Raw genomic sequence first — 22,942 nt, 5'->3', positions numbered from 1 at the left:
CACAGACAAACAATCAGGTATAAATTGCACTTTCATTTCAGTAACCAGTACTGACTGGCCTGAACCGCGCACGTCTCTGTGTATGCCGTGCTGGTGTAGCTATCCACATATCAGCTGTCCCGACAACATCAGTTGACAGCTGTGCCACAGACAAACAATCAGGTATAAATTGCACTTTCATTTCAGTAACCCGTACTGACTGGCCTGAACCGCGCACGTCTCTGTGTATGCCGTGCTGGTGTAGCTATCCACATATCAGTTGTCCAACAACACAAGTTTACAGCTGTGCCACAGACAAACAATCAGGTATAAATTGCTCTTTCATTCCAGTAATCAGTACTGACTGGCCTGAACCGCGCACGTCTCTGTGTATGCTGTGCTGGTGTAGCTATCCACATATCAGTTGTCCGACAACACAAGTTTACAGCTGTGCCACAGACAAACAATCAAGTATAAATTGCTCTTTCATTCCAGTAATCAGTACTGACTGGCCTGAACCGCGCACGTCTCTGTGTATGCTGTGCTGTGTAGCTCTCCACATATCAGTTGTCCGACAACACCAGTTGACAGCTGTGCCACAGACAAACAATCAGGTATAAATTGCACTTTCATTCCAGTAACCAGTACTGACTGACCTGAAACCGCGCACGTCTCTGTGTATGCCGTGCTGGTGTAGCTATCCACATATCAGCTGTCCCCACAACACCAGTTTACAGCTGTGCCACAGACAAACAATCAGGTATAAATTGCACTTTCATTCCAGTAACCAGTACTGACTGGTCTGAACCGCGCACGTCTCTGTGTATGCTATGCTAGTGTAGCTATCCACATATCAGCTGTCCCCACAACACCAGTTGACAGCTGTGCCACAGACAAACAATCAGGTATAAATTGCACTTTCATTCCAGTAACCAGTACTGACTGGTCTGAACCGCGCACGTCTCTGTGTATGCTATGCTAGTGTAGCTATCCACATATCAGCTGTCCCGACAATACAAATTTACAGCTGTGCCACAGACAAACAATCAGGTATAAATTGCACTTTCATTCCAGTAACCAGTACTGACTGGCCTGAACCGCGCATGTCTCTGTGTATGTTGTGCTGGTGTAGCTGTACCATAGACAAACAATCAGGTATAAATTGCACTTTCATTCCAGTAACCAGTACTGACTGGCCTGAACCGCGCATGTCTCTGTGTATGTTGTGCTGGTGTAGCTGTACCATAGACAAACAATCAGGTAAAAATTGCACTTTCATTCCAGTAACCAGTACTGACTGGCCTGAACCGCGCACGTCTCTGTGTATGCTGTGCTGGTGTAGCTATCCACATATCAGCTGTCCCGACAACACAAATTTACAGCTGTGCCACAGACAAACAATCAGGTATAAATTGCACTTTCATTCCAGTAACCAGTACTGACTGGCCTGAACCGCGCACGTCTCTGTGTATGTTGTGCTGGTGTAGCTATCCACATATCAGTTGTCCGACAACACAAGTTTACAGCTGTGCCACAGACAAACAATCAAGTATAAATTGCTCTTTCATTCCAGTAATCAGTACTGACTGGCCTGAACCGCGCACGTCTCTGTGTATGCTGTGCTGTGTAGCTCTCCACATATCAGTTGTCCGACAACACCAGTTGACAGCTGTGCCACAGACAAACAATCAGGTATAAATTGCACTTTCATTCCAGTAACCAGTACTGACTGACCTAAACCGCGCACGTCTCTGTGTATGCCGTGCTGGTGTAGCTATCCACATATCAGCTGTCCCCACAACACCAGTTGACAGCTGTGCCACAGACAAACAATCAGGTATAAATTGCACTTTCATTCCAGTAACCAGTACTGACTGGTCTGAACCGCGCACGTCTCTGTGTATGCTATGCTAGTGTAGCTATCCACATATCAGCTGTCCCCACAACACCAGTTGACAGCTGTGCCACAGACAAACAATCAGGTATAAATTGCACTTTCATTCCAGTAACCAGTACTGACTGGTCTGAACCGCGCACGTCTCTGTGTATGCTGTGCTAGTGTAGCTATCCACATATCAGCTGTCCCGACAATACAAATTTACAGCTGTGCCACAGACAAACAATCAGGTATAAATTGCACTTTCATTCCAGTAACCAGTACTGACTGGCCTGAACCGCGCACGTCTCTGTGTATGTTGTGCTGGTGTAGCTGTACCATAGACAAACAATCAGGTATAAATTGCACTTTCATTCCAGTAACCAGTACTGACTGGCCTGAACCGCGCATGTCTCTGTGTATGTTGTGCTGGTGTAGCTGTACCATAGACAAACAATCAGGTAATAAATTGCACTTTCATTCCAGTAACCAGTACTGACTGGCCTGAACCGCGCACGTCTCTGTGTATGCTGTGCTAGTGTAGCTATCCACATATCAGCTGTCCCGACAACACACAAATTTACAGCTGTGCCACAGACAAACAATCAGGTATAAATTGCACTTTCATTCCAGTAACCAGTACTGACTGGCCTGAACCGCGCACGTCTCTGTGTATGTTGTGCTGGTGTAGCTGTACCATAGACAAACAATCAGGTATAAATTGCACTTTCATTCCAGTAACCAGTACTGACTGGTCTGAACCGCGCACGTCTCTGTGTATGCTGTGCTAGTGTAGCTATTCACATATCAGCTGTCCCGACAACACAAATTTACAGCTGTGCCACAGACAAACAATCAGGTATAAATTGCACTTTCATTCCAGTAACCAGTACTGACTGGTCTGAACCGCGCACGTCTCTGTGTATGCTATGCTAGTGTAGCTATCCACATATCAGCTGTCCCCACAACACCAGTTGACAGCTGTGCCACAGACAAACAATCAGGTATAAATTGCACTTTCATTCCAGTAACCAGTACTGACTGGTCTGAACCGCGCACGTCTCTGTGTATGCTATGCTAGTGTAGCTATCCACATATCAGCTGTCCCGACAATACAAATTTACAGCTGTGCCACAGACAAACAATCAGGTATAAATTGCACTTTCATTCCAGTAACCAGTACTGACTGGCCTGAACCGCGCATGTCTCTGTGTATGTTGTGCTGGTGTAGTAGCTGTACCATAGACAAACAATCAGGTATAAATTGCACTTTCATTCCAGTAACCAGTACTGACTGGCCTGAACCGCGCATGTCTCTGTGTATGTTGTGCTGGTGTAGCTGTACCATAGACAAACAATCAGGTAAAAATTGCACTTTCATTCCAGTAACCAGTACTGACTGGCCTGAACCGCGCACGTCTCTGTGTATGCTGTGCTAGTGTAGCTATCCACATATCAGCTGTCCCGACAACACAAATTTACAGCTGTGCCACAGACAAACAATCAGGTATAAATTGCACTTTCATTCCAGTAACCAGTACTGACTGGCCTGAACCGCGCACGTCTCTGTGTATGTTGTGCTGGTGTAGCTGTACCATAGACAAACAATCAGGTATAAATTGCACTTTCATTCCAGTAACCAGTACTGACTGGCCTGAACCGCGTACGTCTCTGTGTATGCTGTGCTGGTGTAGCTATTCACATATCAGCTGTCCCGACAACACAAATTTACAGCTGTGCCACAGACAAACAATCAGGTATAAATTGCACTTTCATTCCAGTAACCAGTACTGACTGGCCTGAACCGCGCACGTCTCTGTGTATGTTGTGCTGGTGTAGCTGTACCATAGACAAACAATCAGGTATAAATTGCACTTTCGTTCCAGTAACCAGTAATAACTAGCCTGAACTGCGCATGTCTCTGTGTATGCTGTGCTGGTGTAGCTATCCACATATCAGCTGTCCCGACAACACCAGTTGACAGCTGTGCCACAGACAAATGCTGTGTATGCTGTGCTGGTGTAGCTATCAAAATGTTGTGTTTGGACCTCGTGGTCCCATTATGCTTAACCAAATTTTTAACCAGTAGTTGCTAAAGAATCACTACTCTATAGTCTTATAAGGTTGTAAGGTTGAATTTCACTGTAGGTAAAAGTGAAAACTAGTGTTGAGGGGGTTATAAAGGTCACATCTCCCCCTCCAGTGGTTTTTGAGGTAGTGGCAAACCTCACATTTCATAAAAGTGAGGAGGCGCAATTCAATATCTCCTTTTTGTATACATCAAAGAAGTACAGGTTGCGTGAAAGTACGATTTCAAGAATGTTACACACTTCCTGAAGATCGTAAGGATTAAAAACAGAACAATCAAGCCGAGAGACATTCAAAGTACTTTAAGCTTTCAGTTCACGACCCACAAGTACATGTTCAGTAGGTATTGTGACCAAGTAACCATTGACCATTGACCATTGACTGCCCCAGTAACCGCTGACTGCTGCAGTGCTGACGCAACAGTGCTGCACCTGACGGCCACAACCGCACTACACAGTTTCACTCGCCTGTTATCAAATCCCTGCACGATTCTCGGATAACCGGGTGGTAATTGCCTCTTGGGAAACTGTCGCCATGACCTATGAAGAAGCCTATGGGGGTAGACAATTTACTCGCATATTACAGTGGTTAAAATAATAGTTATTCAAGAAGCTATTCGAACCGGACAAGTATTGCTTGTATTTTATAACATTCTCCGGAATAAAATCATCCGATGACTACTAGTCCATGCGATTGCCTATGCTTCGTAATATCACTGGGGCGAGTGAACACAGTTTATCTTAGTTAAATTCTACAGAGACCACGAGCGTTAGCGAACGGAACCTTATAAGGTAAGCTGTCCTGTTACAACTTGTTTCGGTGGGAAGGGGCGGGGAGGGGAACGCGGGCTGTGGTGCGTCGTCTAACTTTCCAGCTCTACAAGTCGCATCCTATACAACTTTGGACGGTTTTTACGAATTATGAATTTTTCTAGACTCTTGAGATGTCAGACTTAGGTTAAATTGTATTGTAATTGAAACCGTCCTAAGCAAAATCCTGTAAAATAAGATAAACAGGTTTGATCATTTATTGTGCGATTACAAAACACAAATTCTGTTAAATTTAATAATATTAAATATTATTACGAACAAAACAATATACAAGTGTCGAATCATTTCTGTGCCTACGGTTTTGGTTATGTTACTCATCGCCAAACCAATAACACACATAGATAATAAATTTGTTGAAGTTATAATATAAGCAAAAAAGAAGGATATGTACATTGAAGCTTCAAAATAAATACCATTCAAACCAAAAATGTCTTTACGAATACTTCTGCTAGATCAACACCAGCTAACCTCATAAGTCGGAACTATCTCACTGTTCTCAGTGTAATCACAAGAGGTGTTGGACAGTGAAGTCAGGAATGCTAATCTAGGCTGGCGGCAATGATGTAATTAAGCAGGCACTGGCAGAGCAAAGCGAGGCTGCCACTGATGCCTCGATCTGCCAAGTCGTGACTTGTCCAAGGCCTCCTGCATATCGGTGCATATCATATCGCGGATTAGCGGACACCCAAGCTCACCAAGGGCATGATGTACACGAACAACAGTACCGAAGAAAGTAATGTGTTAACGAGATATCGAAAGTAAACTACCTCGCGACCTTGCTTCTGTGATTGACAAAGGATGAATTAAATTTGCTTTGTGAAAATAGTAAACATCTAATGTCATTTGAATTGTAAGAACAAGATGTAATCACTAATTGTTTCTCGTTACTTTGGATTTCCAGGTGAGCCAGGTGTACCTTCGACCCTAATCATCAGGAAATGTCTGAACATTACTTCTTGTTCGTAGGGGATTGCGTGTAAACCTGCATTTTTAAGGTTACATCATGAACATATTTTAAAATTAGCAGTATCAACATAAGTATATGAAATTTGGAAGGTATTCAATTAAAGAGGAGCAATTTTCATTATCATTAATATTTTCAACTTACCGTACCTAATTTTTGGTGGATCTGAAATAAAGTCTCTACTCGAGTTGAGCTTAGCTGACACCTAAAACTCAGGATAGATTGTATGAGTACGAACGACATCTATGGAATAATTCTAATCAGAAAATGTGTAAACAGAACAAAAGGTTTACAATACAGAAACTTATTTTCCAATATGAAGTAAATACAGATATACAAAAATGCCTCACATTGTTAGATATACCATAGAAAGGGCCTACACCCTAACATCAAGCAACCTTTTTTGCGTTATCATGTTTTTACAAATTTGTAATGCAGTGTATTAGAATACACAAAATGTTCAATTTACTACTTCGCTTCGCAGGGTTTTAATTTAAAACCGGTTTTGTTCCTATGCAGTCCCTATTAAGATAAAAGATAAACTTGCCTTTGGTAAACGTGATACAAGAGACCACCAAAACAATATATATCTACTTATTTGATTTTTGAGAATAGAGTAGTAAAGCTGAAGTCATTTCTAGTTGAAGTACGACCTGTGAAGGGAGACACGATCTCACGGTTTGAATGCGGTGCCCGATGTGCAACAGGACCGGGATGAGCCGGCTTGTCATTGCTGTGTCACGTCTTGTCACACGATCAGAGCTTACAAGTAACAACTTAACCATCGGTGACTTTGAGTAACTATTACACTTTAGATTCATGTAATACAATGTACACTAAATGTGCTGACTCGCTGAAAAGAATATCGTTTGAACACCATTATACACAAGAAGACAAACTGCGAACACTTCCAAACCGGCAGTCATCATCATACACTGCGTATCTCAGTGACAATTAAACAGTACACGGTTTGGCTCAAGAGAATGTACTAATCACGTCTATCAACTAGTAAGGACATTTGAATACTATACGTATTCACATAAAAACTACCGTTACAAATTTATACAAACTGAAATAAATTCTGTACCGAAAACCTGTGTTAGCTGGTACTTTATTGACAATTTTCACAGTACAGACAGGCGGATGAAGACTTCAGCTATTAAATATATTTTACTGACTCTAAAGTAAACTTAGTAAACACGGTGTATATTTCATCAAAGTTACCTGAAGAACAACATTATGTACTTGACAATGTTGCCTTGTTAAAGTAAATCCATTTTAACAACGCAGACCAAATACGCCTCTAAATGGAAAATTTCCTCATGTAAATTCTAAGAGCTAAGAACTGTTATAAAAACTGAAGAATGTCGCTCTAGTGACAGACAAGCAGGAGCTGAGGTGACCTTGGACGGAAGAGCGTGGGAGCCCACAGGTGCTGGCCTGAGGCTCTCTCTCGCCCACCGTCATTCAGTAATTGGTCGACCGGACTCTTGTCGGGTACAAATAGGCCCATTGGTAGGTCTGCTGGTAGCAGCCGGTCTTGTAGCCTCTCCGGAATACCAACTGCCTCTTCAGACCTCTACTCGGACACTGGTCAGGTCTAGTTCAAGGTTTGCCGCCGCTCTTCTCAGAACTCCTGGAATTCTGATGCAGAAAACTTCACACACTTCTCATGTAAGAGAGAGAAGCTCTGTTGTGATTTTAGAATAAATATTTATTAAAGAATTACATATTAAATGTGAAGACGTAGAAGCTACAGTATACTATATAATTACAAATAAATACAGGACATGACTTATTTAGTAACAATTTAAGTTAATGCTTTCAAACATTAAAATAACACAGATGATTCGAAAGCGGAAATAAATACATTTATTTATAATGTTAGTAGCAATGAGAATTTTTTAATTACTCCAGGTTTATTTAAATTCTGACTATGTTCCTACAATTTTGAAATTTTGAAAGCTTCGTATTTTAAATTTGAACTTTAACGATTTTCACTAAATTAGTGCTTATGGCATAAAAGCGCTTAAATTACAAACTGAAATAGAGCCTATAGACGGTCATATTGATATGTTTTTCTAAATTAACTTCAGTAAAAAGCTATGAAAAACTGGAGAGTTTAAAGATTTACCATAAATAAGAAATTAAAAATCGTAGAAAGAAATATTGAAATCCTAGAAATAATGTCCCCACGGTTGCGTGGAAACGACCAGATGTACCGGATACACCACTCCCCAGCTAGTTACCGTTCACACTCAGTCACACCTCTCTCATGTACATGCATCATTCATGGCCACCTCGCCTACTGCCACCTGCTCAGTCTGCCCGCATAACTGCAGTTGCACCACACACTCTTCTGTACCTTTACAGGTTGTCTTGAGTCGTGACTAGAACTGAACTAGGAACGAATAAACATGGAAAGACTAGTGGTTTCATCAAAATATATGTTACGCCGTTAAATTAATAATTAAGACCGAAAATCAGCCACACATAGAATTCCTTAGACCCACATGCTCGGTCTAACTGTGTTGCTAAGCGTCATAACACAATCTCGGGATGGCCAGTGCGACCGGTCATCGAACTCGCCCCCAGCCTGGAGTTAACCTATGGCAACCTAACCTCGGTAGACCTATATTAAACCCCGTTTTCGAGAAGGAACCGTCCATTTTCTCACGCACGGTGCCAAACTACGAAAAATGCGGGTTGCGAACGGGTCAGCCGCTCGTGATGGCCCGGAGTCAGCGACAAGATCGCAACCGGTCCCGGTCCACGTACAGCATTGTCTTCGTGTACAGCCTCGGTGGTCCGGGAGTAACAACACGGACACTGTAGGCTACGGTGTATGTAATACAGATCACTGTTACTAGATACACAGCAGCACAGCGAGGTTACTAAACATGCAGGCATCAATATTGTAGAGACAACTAAACATTTAACTGAACAAGATCCCAAGACTCAAAATCAAACTAACATTTTCGGTTTTAAATGTTTAAAATGCGAAAATAGAAAGACCCTATACATAAAGATAAAACAGAATCTTATCTGATAAAACAGAAAAAAAACGCACGCGAACCAACAAACATTATATCTCTTTTAAGCAACAATTATCAACTGTACTACCTATCTACATTAATGAGTATACAAGAAGAAGTCTTCTTCAGGCCAATGCAAAACAAGAGTGGCTCTAAAAGACTTTTCTCTCATTAATATAACCAAATAAACCGGTACAGACAAACTTTTAGGCAGTCTTCTCCAACCTTACCGTTTTGTGTTTGATATGAAAATTAATGATTCGGAATATGGCTATAATCAAGGGACTACGAGTACATTTAGAAAGATTCTTTAAATCAATTACTCATGAAAATTACATGAACAATCTTAACATAGATGCTATAGAGGAGAACCCATTATATACAGTGAAGAACAAAGCAATTAACACGAGAAACTCAGAATAAAGTGAACATTACCAACAGGCGACTGAACTGAATCGTGAACCGACCACATTTGTAAAACAGACGCGATTTAATGTAGAAACTACCAAAGTGAAAAAAACCTCGACGCTAACTTGATTTCGACCCTGACGTCCTTTGCCTTCTCGATGCAAATGCAGCACTGTTGCAACTTTATAATAATGAAGACCCAGAAGATACGTCCAAGTAGAGTAAGTTCGCGATGCTGACTTGGACGTGCTCATTCCCTTGTTGATGCAAATGCAGAACCGTTACCATAATGAATATAGAACAAGGAATGACAGTAATTTTAATTGAAGTTCCGGCAAACGATCATGTGTTTAAGCTTACCTGCATGTGCGAATAATCTATGCACACTCGCACGAGAGCGCACTCCACGACGTTACACACCTCTCGGTCATGAGAACGGGTGAAGATACTAGATATAATATCTCCTTGGTTTGATGAAGGTTTAGTTAAAGTAATTACCTGTATGTCGGTGTTCCGATTGTACAAAGTACTTGCGGGATACATCAGAAGAACCCAAATATTGAAAGCGGTTCAAAAACAAGCGCGGATCTTGCTTCATATAGAATGATTCTGGATAGAGGGTATAGGCAGTTTGCTTATGCTCAACTCAGCTTAAGAATACACGAAAATAGTTGTACCAGTCATCATACACTTACTACCTCTCACGTGAACTCAAGTTGCTTGCTACCCAACTCTTACTGGTCGGATTAAGCGTTATAATGATGTCCAACTAAGGCTTTGAAATTGGTTCTGACTCAATAATACAATTGTTAAGATTAATAACATGGACTATATAGTCTTAGTCGATCACTTGGCGTGGTTTTCGAGGTGAGACGGGTCTATTGGAATCAATATCGAGTTTCTCCTAGACAGTCATTTGAACTGTAGTGGTTGGAACAAGAAGCTGCTGGGACTGTAGGATCTGGTCAGTAACATCAAGTTCTTGCCTTGGCGTGGGATTCGAAGTGAAAATAGGCCGAATAAAACTCGGCCAGTAATCTCTTGTTTGCCAGTTTCCTTCCTTTAATTTACTTGCTGCTATCAGGAAATATCTTGGAAAGTATAACAACGGACAATTATGTAAAACTTTAACACCGTTCTGCAGAAAGGCGCAATTAAACTGTATTAGATCCCAGGATACCACGGACATCGGCGTTGATGGACAACTTCCCCAGAGTATCGCATGTCCAGCAGCTCGGTCCCGGGCCAGCCAGCCAGCGAGGTGGGCGTCGGGTCCGTGGGCCGTGTGGGCGTACTCCTACTCGTTCATTCACAACCAGTTCATTCATGTCTACTCGCTATCTCCATCTCCCATATCCGCTAACCAGCCTCTACCACTATCCTCGTCTACGTCTAGTACATTCATTACTTCGACCTGTCGGCCTCGTTTGTAAACCTCCGGTACGCGTACTTTATTGCTCGTGTTCGCGATCAATAAGACCAGTGCGACTCCAACAGACACGGACGAGGAACCTGACTTGTTCCTTTCAGTGCATCGTAGAAAACTTTGTATTGTAAAAGTAATGATCCATCAGCTGAGTTAAGTGGGTTAGATAATCTGTCTACCTATATACTGAAGGAGATGTCCTGACTGACTGACTCATCAAAGCCCAACAAAAGTCATGAAAGATAGAAACATTAAATTTGGTACATAGCGATGTCAGGGCTTCGCCCCATTGGCCTCTAAAGTTGCGAAAACTCCGATAAGAAATGCACTGCAGAAATCACATCATGCACGACACTTCTTATTTTAACCTTTCTTTTGATCGCAGTTGAGAACAGAGCTTATCTAGACAATAAAATTGCAAGTTTTGGTAAAAATATACTTTTAACTGTAAATTTAATTAAGTATGCGGTAATTAATCAATAGTGAAACGAAGATATCAAAGTTAAAGTAACTTTTACTGCAGATTTAAAGACATAAAATCTACTTTAGTTGTTCTCTTAACAGAAGTTGGTTTCTCAGACCTGCGCGTATATATACTTTCTTTATTGAGGCGACAGGGAAAACTTAAACATGGCGTCGGACATCTTCATTTGAACTAGAAATGCAACGAAGATACCGGTTCCTGTTAACGGAAGTTGCGGGTAACTGCTAGTATGATTACAGAAACAAATATTCACACTGTTGTATACTATTAGAGTTGAGTAGGGCAGAAGCAACTATGCGTAATGCCTTAGATGGGATCTTTTTAAAACTTAGTTCTTTGTAATCGAATTTTATAGAAACCCAGTCCACATTCCTGTTTAATAATAGTAGGAAACCCAACGCTGGAATAAACTCCATACTAAAGGTAGGTGAAAGATAAGGCGGGACAAGGGTGATTTGTTAGACCACTAACCTGTAACAAGACCCTATAATTTTGCTTCAGTTCACCCTTATCACGGTATAATTTTCTCGATGTATGCACATGTAAGTTTGATATCACAACTGACAGATCAACCTATAAATGCACGTGCATACATACATACAGTAACTGAACCAAATGAATTGAGAAAAGTGATAATGTAACCACTACAATATACAACTTATACTTATAAGTTAGATTGCTCTTTTTGACATAAATTGTACATCTATATATTTGGGCGTAGAAAAATAACTAATATAACAAACTGAATCTTCGGAAGTTCGCAGCAATTTAGACTGTTAGTAGTAGATATTGAGCTACCATTGTGTTTCATTTACTGTCAGATTTCTGGTATTATAGAAATTCCATTACATGTGTATACGCCAAAGGAACATTTATATCGAGAATGCAATAAATGTCCAAATACCAATGACTGAACACCATGTACGTGTTTTCCTAGGTCTCGACAAAAATACGCAAGACAAAGTAAAGGCAATATTTATAAATAGGATAGGTGAGGAATCAGACATGAGTTTTTCAAGTTAAGAGTCGGGAGCTCACTCAGCGAGGGGCGAAGGCCGGACACCCACCGCACCAGCGACAAGGCGCGCTGTCTGACCAGTCCTGGGTGAGTGAGTGACTCATGCCTTGCCTCCACAACTCCTCTCCTTGTACTTCTGGCTCATATTAGATAACTTATCGGAGTAAACGTATCCTTCCTGTTGTCGATCATTTACAACTCTCATTATGACGTAATGAAATTAGAGACATTTCATCTAGTATAGTTCTTCCTTCTAAGGGGGCCTTCGGAGTCAAATTCTGACCTTCTTATGTTATAGGACATTTTCTAAGATATATTAGTACTTACCCAATCGCTGAAATATAAAACGGCGTTCAAAATTATGATTACTTATTATAATATTTACTCACTATAGATGTAAACAAATTGAATATAATAAACTATGTTTACACAGAACAGTTAATTACATTTAATAGGCTCATTCAATTAATATTACATAACTTCAGACATCAAGATGGTCCATGTAAAATTTCAGTATAATTGATTAAGTAGTTTACGCGTGAAAACAAAACGAAAGAACAAAGGCGCTTACGCATTTATAATATTATTAGGATATTAATAGTATTAATACAATTATACTTGAAGTTTAATAGTTTGAAACTAGCTTTAAACTCTCACATCTTTAACGGTGTTATATAATATTTAATTTAAGTATTAAATATTATATTGTGGATTTTTACTTAAAAAATTGTGGTACTAAACGCAATAAAAAGTTTAGTACTTTCGAAAGTGATGGTGGAAACAGCAATACAGTTAAACCGATCGTTAAAGTCTCCTACTGAAATGCTACCACAATCTCATTCAGTATCCAAGAGTTTCTCATCACTCAAAAAAGAAATCTTCAGCCAACTTCTCTGCGGTCCGTTCAGCCAGAGGACCTGCGGAAGCCCACGCACCGCACCTCGTCCCGCCAACGTGTGGGCCCGCGTGTGGGCTACTGCCTGGGCGGACACAAGGTCGCCTACCGAACACGTCGCTCAATGGGCCCGTGACGTCACCGCTGTTTACCCGTCAGTTAGCAGCATCCCGGAGGGTGTCAAATGGCGAGTGTGTGCTCTCTTACAGGCTACATGTCAACGTGTGAATGTTGACAGGGGTTTCATCATGTCAATGAGCAAATGTGATGGCAAGAAGTGTAAAGTATGGTGTGTGGAGTATAGAGTGAATGATTTGACTATTGGATGGCGGCGGTGGATGAGAATTTAGCAAGTGATGACACCAAAATTGACCACACAGATAGAAGGGTAAGTGTAGAGTGTGGAGTATATTGAGTGGAGGGTTGGATGAGTGGACTGAAGCTATATATATATATATATCGGCTAGCACATTCTCTGGTGCCAACAATGGGACAGTGTCAGGAGCGGACAATGGTCAGCCAATTACTGTCAACGGCAAGACAGACAGACAGACAGAGCAGCAGGGAACGCTCACAGTGTTCTCTGTACGGTGCAGGACAATACAGACTGTACTGGCTTAAGTAGAGGCCAGTATAGTGCAGTGAAGCCAGTGGACACCTCGAAACATAAAGTTGGTGGAAAATTAAAATTTTCTAAACTAATATTTGTTTCTTTTCACTTTAACGAATTCAACCAAAATCAATGTTTATTTATCGTCTAAAATAATAAATTACAGTCAACAATAAAAAATTAATATAAGTTCTGCACATTGTATGCAACATTAAAATTGCAATTTGACTATTTTTACATTTTTTTCTCTAGGCAAGTGTCGGACAAAGAATATGTTCAAATAGGAGACTATCCGAATGAACAACAACACATCTACATCCAAACGGGGCGTGCTGAAGACCTATAAAAGTACCGTTGTGGTCAAAGCGTGTACCATGTTGTGTACTATATATGTGAAACTATGAACTATTATAAAAGCTGAAGTATTCTGCGATGAGTCTAATACAGTGTTTATATCTTGATTATGAAAACTGTGAACAGCCTATTGTTAAAGCTACAATATTCAGGGATGAGGTAACTAAAATGTGTACATCTTGACTATGAAAACTATGAAAAATTGTCAAAGCTGAAATATTTCGGGATAAGGTGAGTAAGTGTACACATCTTCACTACGAAAACTATGAACAGCCTATTGTTAAAGTTAAAATATTCAAGGATGAGGTGACTAAAATTTGTACATATTGACTATGAACAGCCTGTTTTAAAAACTGGAATATTCAAGAATGTGATGATTAAAATTACTAGTTTACTTATTTACTATAAAAACTATGGAAAGCCTATTGTAAAAGTTTAAATATTCTGCTTGTACATATTGGCTGTGAAAACAAAGTACAGCTTGTTGTAAAATTTGAAATTTACAAAAATGAGGTGATTAAGTCGTGTAGCTGAGAAACTAAGGATAAGTAACTACTCCATGAACACTGCGACGTCCTTAGAATCCTCAGCATCTTTGGCGAACACGCGCCATTAAAGATAACCGTTAAATAGCTGTTCTCCACAATCCTTAGTACGACAAATACGAACTACTACTAATAACACAACTACCACAACGGTTTGAGATAATGACACACGACAGAAAGATCTTAACATTGCTAGTGTTACTTATTGAGCACAGAACTGTACAAAAACGATGAATGAGAAATAAACATACATTTTTCGAGCAATGCTGTGGCGTGAAGAAGTGTTGAGGCTACAATGAAGCTTACGCTGTCTGGCCTCGAGATTATGCGTTCCAATACACGGATGTATCTGGACGTGAAGACGATTTGTCATAACGAGTGATAATAACAAGTAATGAATAAATCATAGACTGAGAGTTTAGTAAAGGGCTGTTCGGTATGTGATTATAATGAGCGTCAAATCGTCGAATAGGCCTCATTAACGCAACAAAACGGTCGCCATTCGGAGTGTTTTCAAACTTCAGAAACCTTCGAATTTTTTATATTTTTTTGCGTCACCTGGTGTCCCCACAATCTCGTCAGGAAGGGGCAGGTGTCACAGCTCGTGGGAGAAGGGATAGACTACGTAACGGTAGTGTAATGGGGCTATTATATAATAAATGGTAGGTACCCACTCGAGTAACTAGAAAGCTTACGGGGATTCACGCCGCAAAGCCGGCGTTCAGCCGTTTGTTTATTCATAGAAGACCGGTCTACGATTGGGAATACGATGATAATGACGTAGCCTCGCATTGACCTCTTTATCGTAATACGAGAGGATATGAGCACGGTTGGCCCAAGCCACTCACTGCACCAACAGACCGATGTGGATGTGAGGTGAACCTACATGTATGTGGTATCAAAATATATCATCGGGGTCTTAGGCAACTTGTTGGTATACGAGAGGAAATAAGATGTTAGTAAGAATTAAATTTTATTTAGGATTTTCAACAGAGGTTTTATTATTTAACTATGATTAATTAAATTGAAATATCAGGCACAGTATTAAACTGTTTCCTTGACATGGGTAGAGTAGGGTTTCTTCGCCTTCGACACTGTTAACTTCGGTCCTGCGATACTCCGGTAACCAAGAGAGAGATTGTCCTCGATCCCAGGCTACTTTACCAAATTCGGCAACCGGTTTCGTGGCCCGCGGATGACGCGGCAACGCTTTTACATTTTTCGTCGGATTATACAATAATCCTCTAGCATTAGCCGAGGATTTGTGCCTTCTCCAAGGTAATATTGCAATGTTACGATATCATAAATTTAAAGAAACAATGGGTATTTTTTGAACACATTAAGTGAAGGAGTGTACAATAATCTTCTAGCATTAGCAAAGGATTTGTGTTTTCTGCAAGGCAACTTTGCTATATTATGATACCATATATTAAAATAAACAGAAGGTATTTAGAATATATTATTCATTAACTGGATAGTGACGATTCGGAAACTAGCTGTAAACCACAATAAAATTCAAGTTTTGTGCCTTGACAACGTGAGCATGTAAGTCAATAAAATACATGTACCGCATGTACGAGTATTTAAAAGTATTTAAAACGCTTAGTATTACGTACATGCATTTTCGAAGTATGGTAGATTTTAGCTCTGAGGACCATGACTGCAGACAATGCAAGTAATCCCACCAAAATTCTCTCATGAGTGTGATTGATATAGACAGCTTTCTATGAATTCTACGTAAACAAGAAAGTACATCGTCACCGTGACAATTGCAAATGGAATTGATGCACTAGACACAAAGTGCAATATTTTGAGGTATGAGATTAAGAATGTCAAAACGGATACACTTCGTTAACTTACTTCCATTTAAAAATTATTACAAGACTATCTTATTACATCATAAGACGCGCTCTCATTAAGAAAGCTACTGGTCGGAACGGAGTGGGGAGGAATTGTAAAGTCGGAACTTTACAATTCCTCCCCACTGAGCTACAATAGTTCAAATTTTACTGAAATATTTGAAGCTATTATTCAATCCATTTTCAGGAAACGTGTTGAATATAAATTCAAATTGTTTCGCTGGTTTTCCAGTCCCAGGGACTTTAGGATCCTGAAATACCAAGTCCTTTAAACTTCCAATTATTCTAACTTTAATTAAATCCCAATCAGGAGGCTGGAGTATTTTCAAATGACCATCACCATTATGCTACCGTTAAATATGATATGTCTATTGACGTTTTTTATTGTTCAGCAATACAGTACTTGCGAAGCCACGGCTAATATCTGGTAATCAAATAAATATACATACAATTCAATAATCATAAATAAGATTATATATTGTCAGATAGATTGTAAGAAACTCATGCTACTTGCTATATAACAAATTAAATTTAAAAATTACAATATTATAATTTACATTCATACAATTACGTGAGTGACTTGGTGAATATTTAAAATAAAGAAGTGATGCTTGATATGATATTTTTACGGGGTGACAATTTTGATGCGTGATTTAAATAAGAACAGCCATTGTATTTTATGTATTAGTTGATTGGTCTTACACCATTACAGAAAAGTTGAGTGGATAACTTTAAAAAATTTTTAAATTTTAGAGTACGTGCAAACGTTCTAATGCCGTATGGAAGAGTTTCAGGCTTTAAAAGGAAAAGTCTGATATTTCAAATGGTTGTTGTAGAAACTAACAAACTTTCTTCATTATACAAGTTAGAAAACTTAGGCTATGAACTACTATCGGGTGCAAGTGTGTACTGAATTTTTGGGTACTATCAAGAAGTCAGTATTCTTCGGTAGCTGTTAGAATAGTCGGGATCTAAGGGTAGTTTCGCCAAACAATAGTACCATAATGTAACATAAACATTTAAAAACGATATTATTCATGGAGTATGTATCACGATCTTTTAACTACAGTATGATAAAACCCGTTGATTATCACCCAAAGAAACATTGTCCTTCGCTGCTTATTTATATTTTAGAGCGAGTAGAATCGTTCTACACAGGTAATGAAAACATTGATATTTGTTACTAGTAATATTTTATATTCTGGCTAATGGCTTACACACAATACACTAGGACCCAATCAACTCGGGCGTCGATGTTTACTGTTCAACAAGGTCAGTGACACTAGATGCCGGGCTAACCCCAACTCCTCACCAACAACCCTCTGGGCTCGACCCTTCAGCCACACTCCCTATTTGCTAATACAATAAAACAATCAATAAAGCCGACATTCACCCAATACACTGAGACTTAACCCGCTGCCGGGCCGACCTCTAGCGTGCAGGCGGCCTCCCATCGACATGGTGTCATCTCTCACTTGTGTCACTGTTACTAGGCTAAACTAACAGTAACTAAAACTAAGCCGACATTCTCGGTGTACTCACCCAATACACTGAGACTTAACCCGCTGCCGGGCCGACCTCTAGCGTGCAGGCGGCCTCCCATCGACATGGTGTCATCTCTCACTTGTGTCACTGTTACTAGGCTAAACTAACAGTAACTAAAACTAAGCCGACATTCTCGGTGTACTCACCCAATACACTGAGACTTAACCCGCTGCCGGGCCGACCTCTAGCGTGCAGGCGGCCTCCCATCGACATGGTGTCATCTCTCACTTGTGTCACTGTTACTAGGCTAAACTAACAGTAACTAAAACTAAGCCGACATTCTCGGTGTACTCACCCAATACACTGAGACTTAACCCGCTGCCGGGTCGACCTCTAGCGTGCAGGCGGCCTCCCATCGACATGGTGTCATCTCTCACTTGTGTCACTGTTACTAGGCTCAACTAACAGTCACTACAACTAAGCCGTCACTTTCAGTCTCTGGATAATCACGTGACCCTGAATGGCATTAAAAAGTTCTCAGAACTGTAACGGTTCAGCGTTTTGCGTTAAAAAAAGGAATACTTTACTGTGCATTTAAAACGTAAAATGTTTGGAATTTTTGTAATTTTGGTTCTTAGCGATTTAAAAATTGAACAATATATTTGAGGATCTAATAAAGAAGTTATCCTTTAATTTATTAACAATGTGTTATATGTGTTAACAACATGTAGGTTCTACAGCTATATATGTAGTAACGCGTTTAATACTATGTTCCCACTAAGTTACTTGATACTGTTCTGGAATGGTCTGAGTTAGTGAATCACCGCAGGTTGTGTTAACAACATGTAGGTTCTATCGTTGTACAGGTAGTAGGCCTAACGCATTCAATACTATGTTCGTACTAAGCTACTAGATACTGTTCTGGGTTGGCCTGTGTTGCTGCATCTCCGCAGGCTATGTGTTAACAACATGTAGGTTCTATCGTTGTACAGGTAGTAACGCGTTCAATATTATGTTCGTACTAAGCTACTAGATACTGTTCTGGGTTGGCCTGTGTTGCTGCATCTCCGCAGGCTATGTGTTAACAACATGTAGGTTCTATCGCTGTACAGGTAGTAACGCGTTCAATACTATGTTCGTACTAAGCTACTAGATACTGTTCTGGGTTGGCCTGTGTTGCTGCATCTCCGCAGGCTATGTGTTAACAACATGTAGGTTCTATCGCTGTACAGGTAGTAACGCGTTCAATACTATGTTCGTACTAAGCTACTAGATACTGTTCTGGGTTGGCCTGTGTTGCTGCATCTCCGCAGGCTATGTGTTAACAACATGTAGGTTCTATCGCTGTACAGGTAGTAACGCGTTCAATACTATGTTCGTACTAAGCTACTAGATACTGTTCTGGGTTGGCCTGTGTTGCTGCATCTCCGCAGGCTATGTGTTAACAACATGTAGTTTTATCGCTGTACAGGTAGTAACGCGTTCAATACTTATGTTCGTACTAAGCTACTAGCTACTGTTCTGGGTTGGCCTGTGTTGCTGCATCTCCGCAGGCTATGTGTTAACAACATGTAGGTTCTATCGCTGTACAGGTAGTAACGCGTTCAATATTATGTTCGTACTAAGCTACTAGATACTGTTCTGGGTTGGCCTGTGTTGCTGCATCTCCGCAGGCTATGTGTTAACAACATGTAGGTTCTATCGCTGTACAGGTAGTAACGCGTTCAATATTATGTTCGTACTAAGCTACTAGCTACTGTTCTGGGTTGGCCTGTGTTGCTGCATCTCCGCAGGCTATGTGTTAACAACATGTAGGTTCTATCGCTGTACAGGTAGTAACGCGTTCAATATTATGTTCGTACTAAGCTACTAGATACTGTTCTGGGTTGGCCTGTGTTGCTGCATCTCCGCAGGCTATGTGTTAACAACATGTAGGTTCTATCGCTGTACAGGTAGTAACGCGTTCGTTCAATATTATGTTCGTACTAAGCTACTAGCTACTGTTCTGGGTTGGCCTGTGTTGCTGCATCTCCGCAGGCTATGTGTTAACAACATGTAGGTTCTATCGCTGTACAGGTAGTAACGCGTTCAATACTATGTTCGTACTAAGCTACTAGATACTGTTCTGGGTTGGCCTGTGTTGCTGCATCTCCGCAGGCTATGTGTTAACAACATGTAGGTTCTATCGCTGTACAGGTAGTAACGCGTTCAATACTATGTTCGTACTAAGCTACTAGATACTGTTCTGGGTTGGCCTGTGTTGCTGCATCTCCGCAGGCTATGTGTTAACAACATGTAGTTTTATCGCTGTACAGGTAGTAACGCGTTCAATACTTATGTTCGTACTAAGCTACTAGCTACTGTTCTGGGTTGGCCTGTGTTGCTGCATCTCCGCAGGCTATGTGTTAACAACATGTAGGTTCTATCGCTGTACAGGTAGTAACGCGTTCAATATTATGTTCGTACTAAGCTACTAGATACTGTTCTGGGATGGTCTGTGTTACTGCATCTGCGCAGGTTATTTGGTTATAGTATATACTCTATACATGTACTGGATTAAATTCTTCGTTATAGTTAATTTATTTATATACAACCAGAACCATTACATTGCATTTAAATGTCAATCAAATTTTCCCATAAAATTCCGAAATAATATTTTTAGACGCAATAAATTTAATTACTTATTATCGTTACTTATCAACAAAAGTGTACGTTGGTTAAAACGAGATTTTAAAATAGTACAAATATGATTTTAAATTAAATCATACAAGTTTTACGGTAAAATGTATTCAGAGAAGTACTGTCCTTCCGAAATATGAATGCGCTATAAACATTTAAATTCTGTACTTGAAATTTTGAAATACAATAATTCATTTGATTATAAGTTCCAGCTTAAAAACTATCCCTCCTCTAATTCATATATGGATAAAATGTAAATTCAATGTGACTGTCTAAAGAATACAGGGTGACCAACGAGGTCATGTCATCCAGACCGTAGCCGCCACCCAGGGTCTGATTGTCGTCTTATTATATCAAAGGAGGATCAATTACAATGGCCTTCAACAAAACAAGGAAGAGGGTCGAATCAGTTTCAATAGGGAGGAGATTAATTATTGTAGTCTGGAGACTCAGTGATACTATTGACCGACTTGTATTGTGCTGGTTCGCGTAGATGATCCACTTCCTGTCATGACTAGAGAGACCTGCCAATGCAAGCCGTGACTGAATCAATTAAATACACTGACTTGGATCACATTACAGTGGTATGAATCAAGCAATCGCAATCAGGTTCGCTAGACCGAGCAGATTTACACTTGTTAACAGACAACACTCTGGCGCTCCCACATCTCTAAGATGATGATGATAATCGCTTTCTCGTTGTTCTTACTAGAGAGGTCTTAATTAATTGAATTTCATTTGTTGTTGGAGATTCTTTTCAGTGTATAATTAGAATTCGTAGATGTGGAAAAATATAAACTGCTTCCGAGTCTTGGACTCACAGCTTAACTTTTTTATTAGATCCTGTAAAAAGAATTTTTAAGAAAATCCTTTTTCTAAGTAAGAGCAACAATCAATACCCTACTCTATACCCTATAGAGTAAAATGGGCTGACAATCTGATATAAAATATCATTGTCAAGTCCAAAGCAATGACGCCACATAAAGTCAAAATAAGTAAACAAAACCCTTGGACATTTGGAATTTACATTACTTTAAAGAGCATAAAACAGTTCATTGATGTCACAAGAAAAATGTACAACAGAATTGACGATTATTTTGTTCAAACAATTCAGCTCGCAATTTTAAATCTCGGTTATGTGATTGACTGGTCGATTATAGGTCAATTAAAGTCATTACGGTAGAATCAATCATAAATCAAATTAGTTTGGAATTTAGAGAGCGAATAACAAATTGGCGAGTTTAATTATTTAGGCAAAATTATCCGTCAAATTATGATTTGATTGCCCAACACGAATTCAAATAAAAATAAGTAACGGTGTGAAATATGCTCAACACCTAATACACTTTCACTCCAATGATCTACGGAGGGACAATATAAATGTATCAATAATAGCTCGACAGTTTAAACCACACTGACACTTGCACAGTAAAGCTTCTGAGAAGTAATAGACCGCAGACCAAACACAGTTCTGAGAAGACATCACTATAACAACGATAAAAGTAGGTTAACACCTTGTATTATATGTCACGTCAGTAGAGCTGAACAGTCGACGGTCGGAGGCACTCGTTAGGCACGCGGGCAAGGACTGACGCACGGTTGTCGGTTAGGCGAGAGTCTCCCCCCCCCCTCAGCAACATCGTGGTAACTCCTGTACTGTACCACGTGGCTTAGCGCCCACCTCATGCATGCACTGCAGTTACAGGTATAATACCGGATGGATGTAGGTAGACCATTTCTTGTACAAGTTGATATCGGATACTTCAGTGACGTCACCACTTTCCTTTTTTGTGGTGGTGATTGTCATGGAAGACATCAGTTTCTACCCGATGATGTAAGAACGTACTAACTGTTAGAGCGAAAAATGTTGTGGCATATCGTTCGTTGGGTCGTGGATTATAACGTTATCGTGTTCTCTTATAATGTAATGGTATAAGCATCAACGGAAATAAACGTCGTAAAAAACATACCATCCGTGTTGAAGAATAAGCCGAGATATGTAGGACTGACGTTAACCCATAATTGCCAAACACATGAAATTCTTTATTAAAAAATACTCAAAGCAACCGAACAAGTGGTCCTTCAATAATATAAACAATTGTTCATAACTTAAAACAATTAGCGATATATATATCGAAGTTCCGAGAACTTTACTTGTGGATTGTAAGCTAAAACTGAATGGAGTTTTAATGAATGGGAGCCGGTTATGGACGCAGTTCACATACGTGGAAACTGCCATTGAAAGTTATCGTCATGTTTTTTACGGATCCAAACATTTTGTAACACATTTTATTGCGGTAAAATTAGCTAGGATGAATTAATTATGACGCGTCCATCATAAGAAATTACGTGACGAAATCGGGCATTCGATTGTTTCCTTCACTTAGCAAAAGTTGGTTCAAAAGGC

The 22,942-nt window shown here is 40.0% G+C and overlaps 1 protein-coding gene across 7 annotated transcripts in view; it reads right to left on the bottom strand.

Moving 5' to 3' along the window:
- The window catches only part of LOC124370786 (protein TANC2), a 243,159-nt gene that overhangs the window by 41,588 nt on the left and 178,629 nt on the right, over positions 1-22,942 (bottom strand). The window contains exons 1-2 of one of the 7 annotated variants that reach the window (XM_046829091.1): positions 22,050-22,127; positions 18,212-18,372 (exon numbers count right to left, since the gene is read on the bottom strand). The exons of 5 other annotated variants lie outside the window; for them this stretch is intronic. In XM_046829091.1, the coding sequence (XP_046685047.1) occupies positions 18,212-18,278 (67 nt within the window). In that variant the 5' untranslated portion in view covers positions 18,279-18,372; positions 22,050-22,127. Of the gene's footprint in view, positions 1-17,764; positions 17,910-18,211; positions 18,373-22,049; positions 22,128-22,942 lie in introns of those variants that run through there. One more of the 7 variants, XM_046829096.1, reaches the window with a different exon arrangement.

This window comes from Homalodisca vitripennis, chromosome 1 (genome assembly GCF_021130785.1).
Source record: "Homalodisca vitripennis isolate AUS2020 chromosome 1, UT_GWSS_2.1, whole genome shotgun sequence".
In the NCBI taxonomy this organism is placed as follows: domain Eukaryota; kingdom Metazoa; phylum Arthropoda; class Insecta; order Hemiptera; family Cicadellidae; genus Homalodisca; species Homalodisca vitripennis.
The sequence above is the reverse complement of the archived record's forward strand: the minus strand, read 5'-3'. Positions and strand labels throughout refer to the sequence as shown.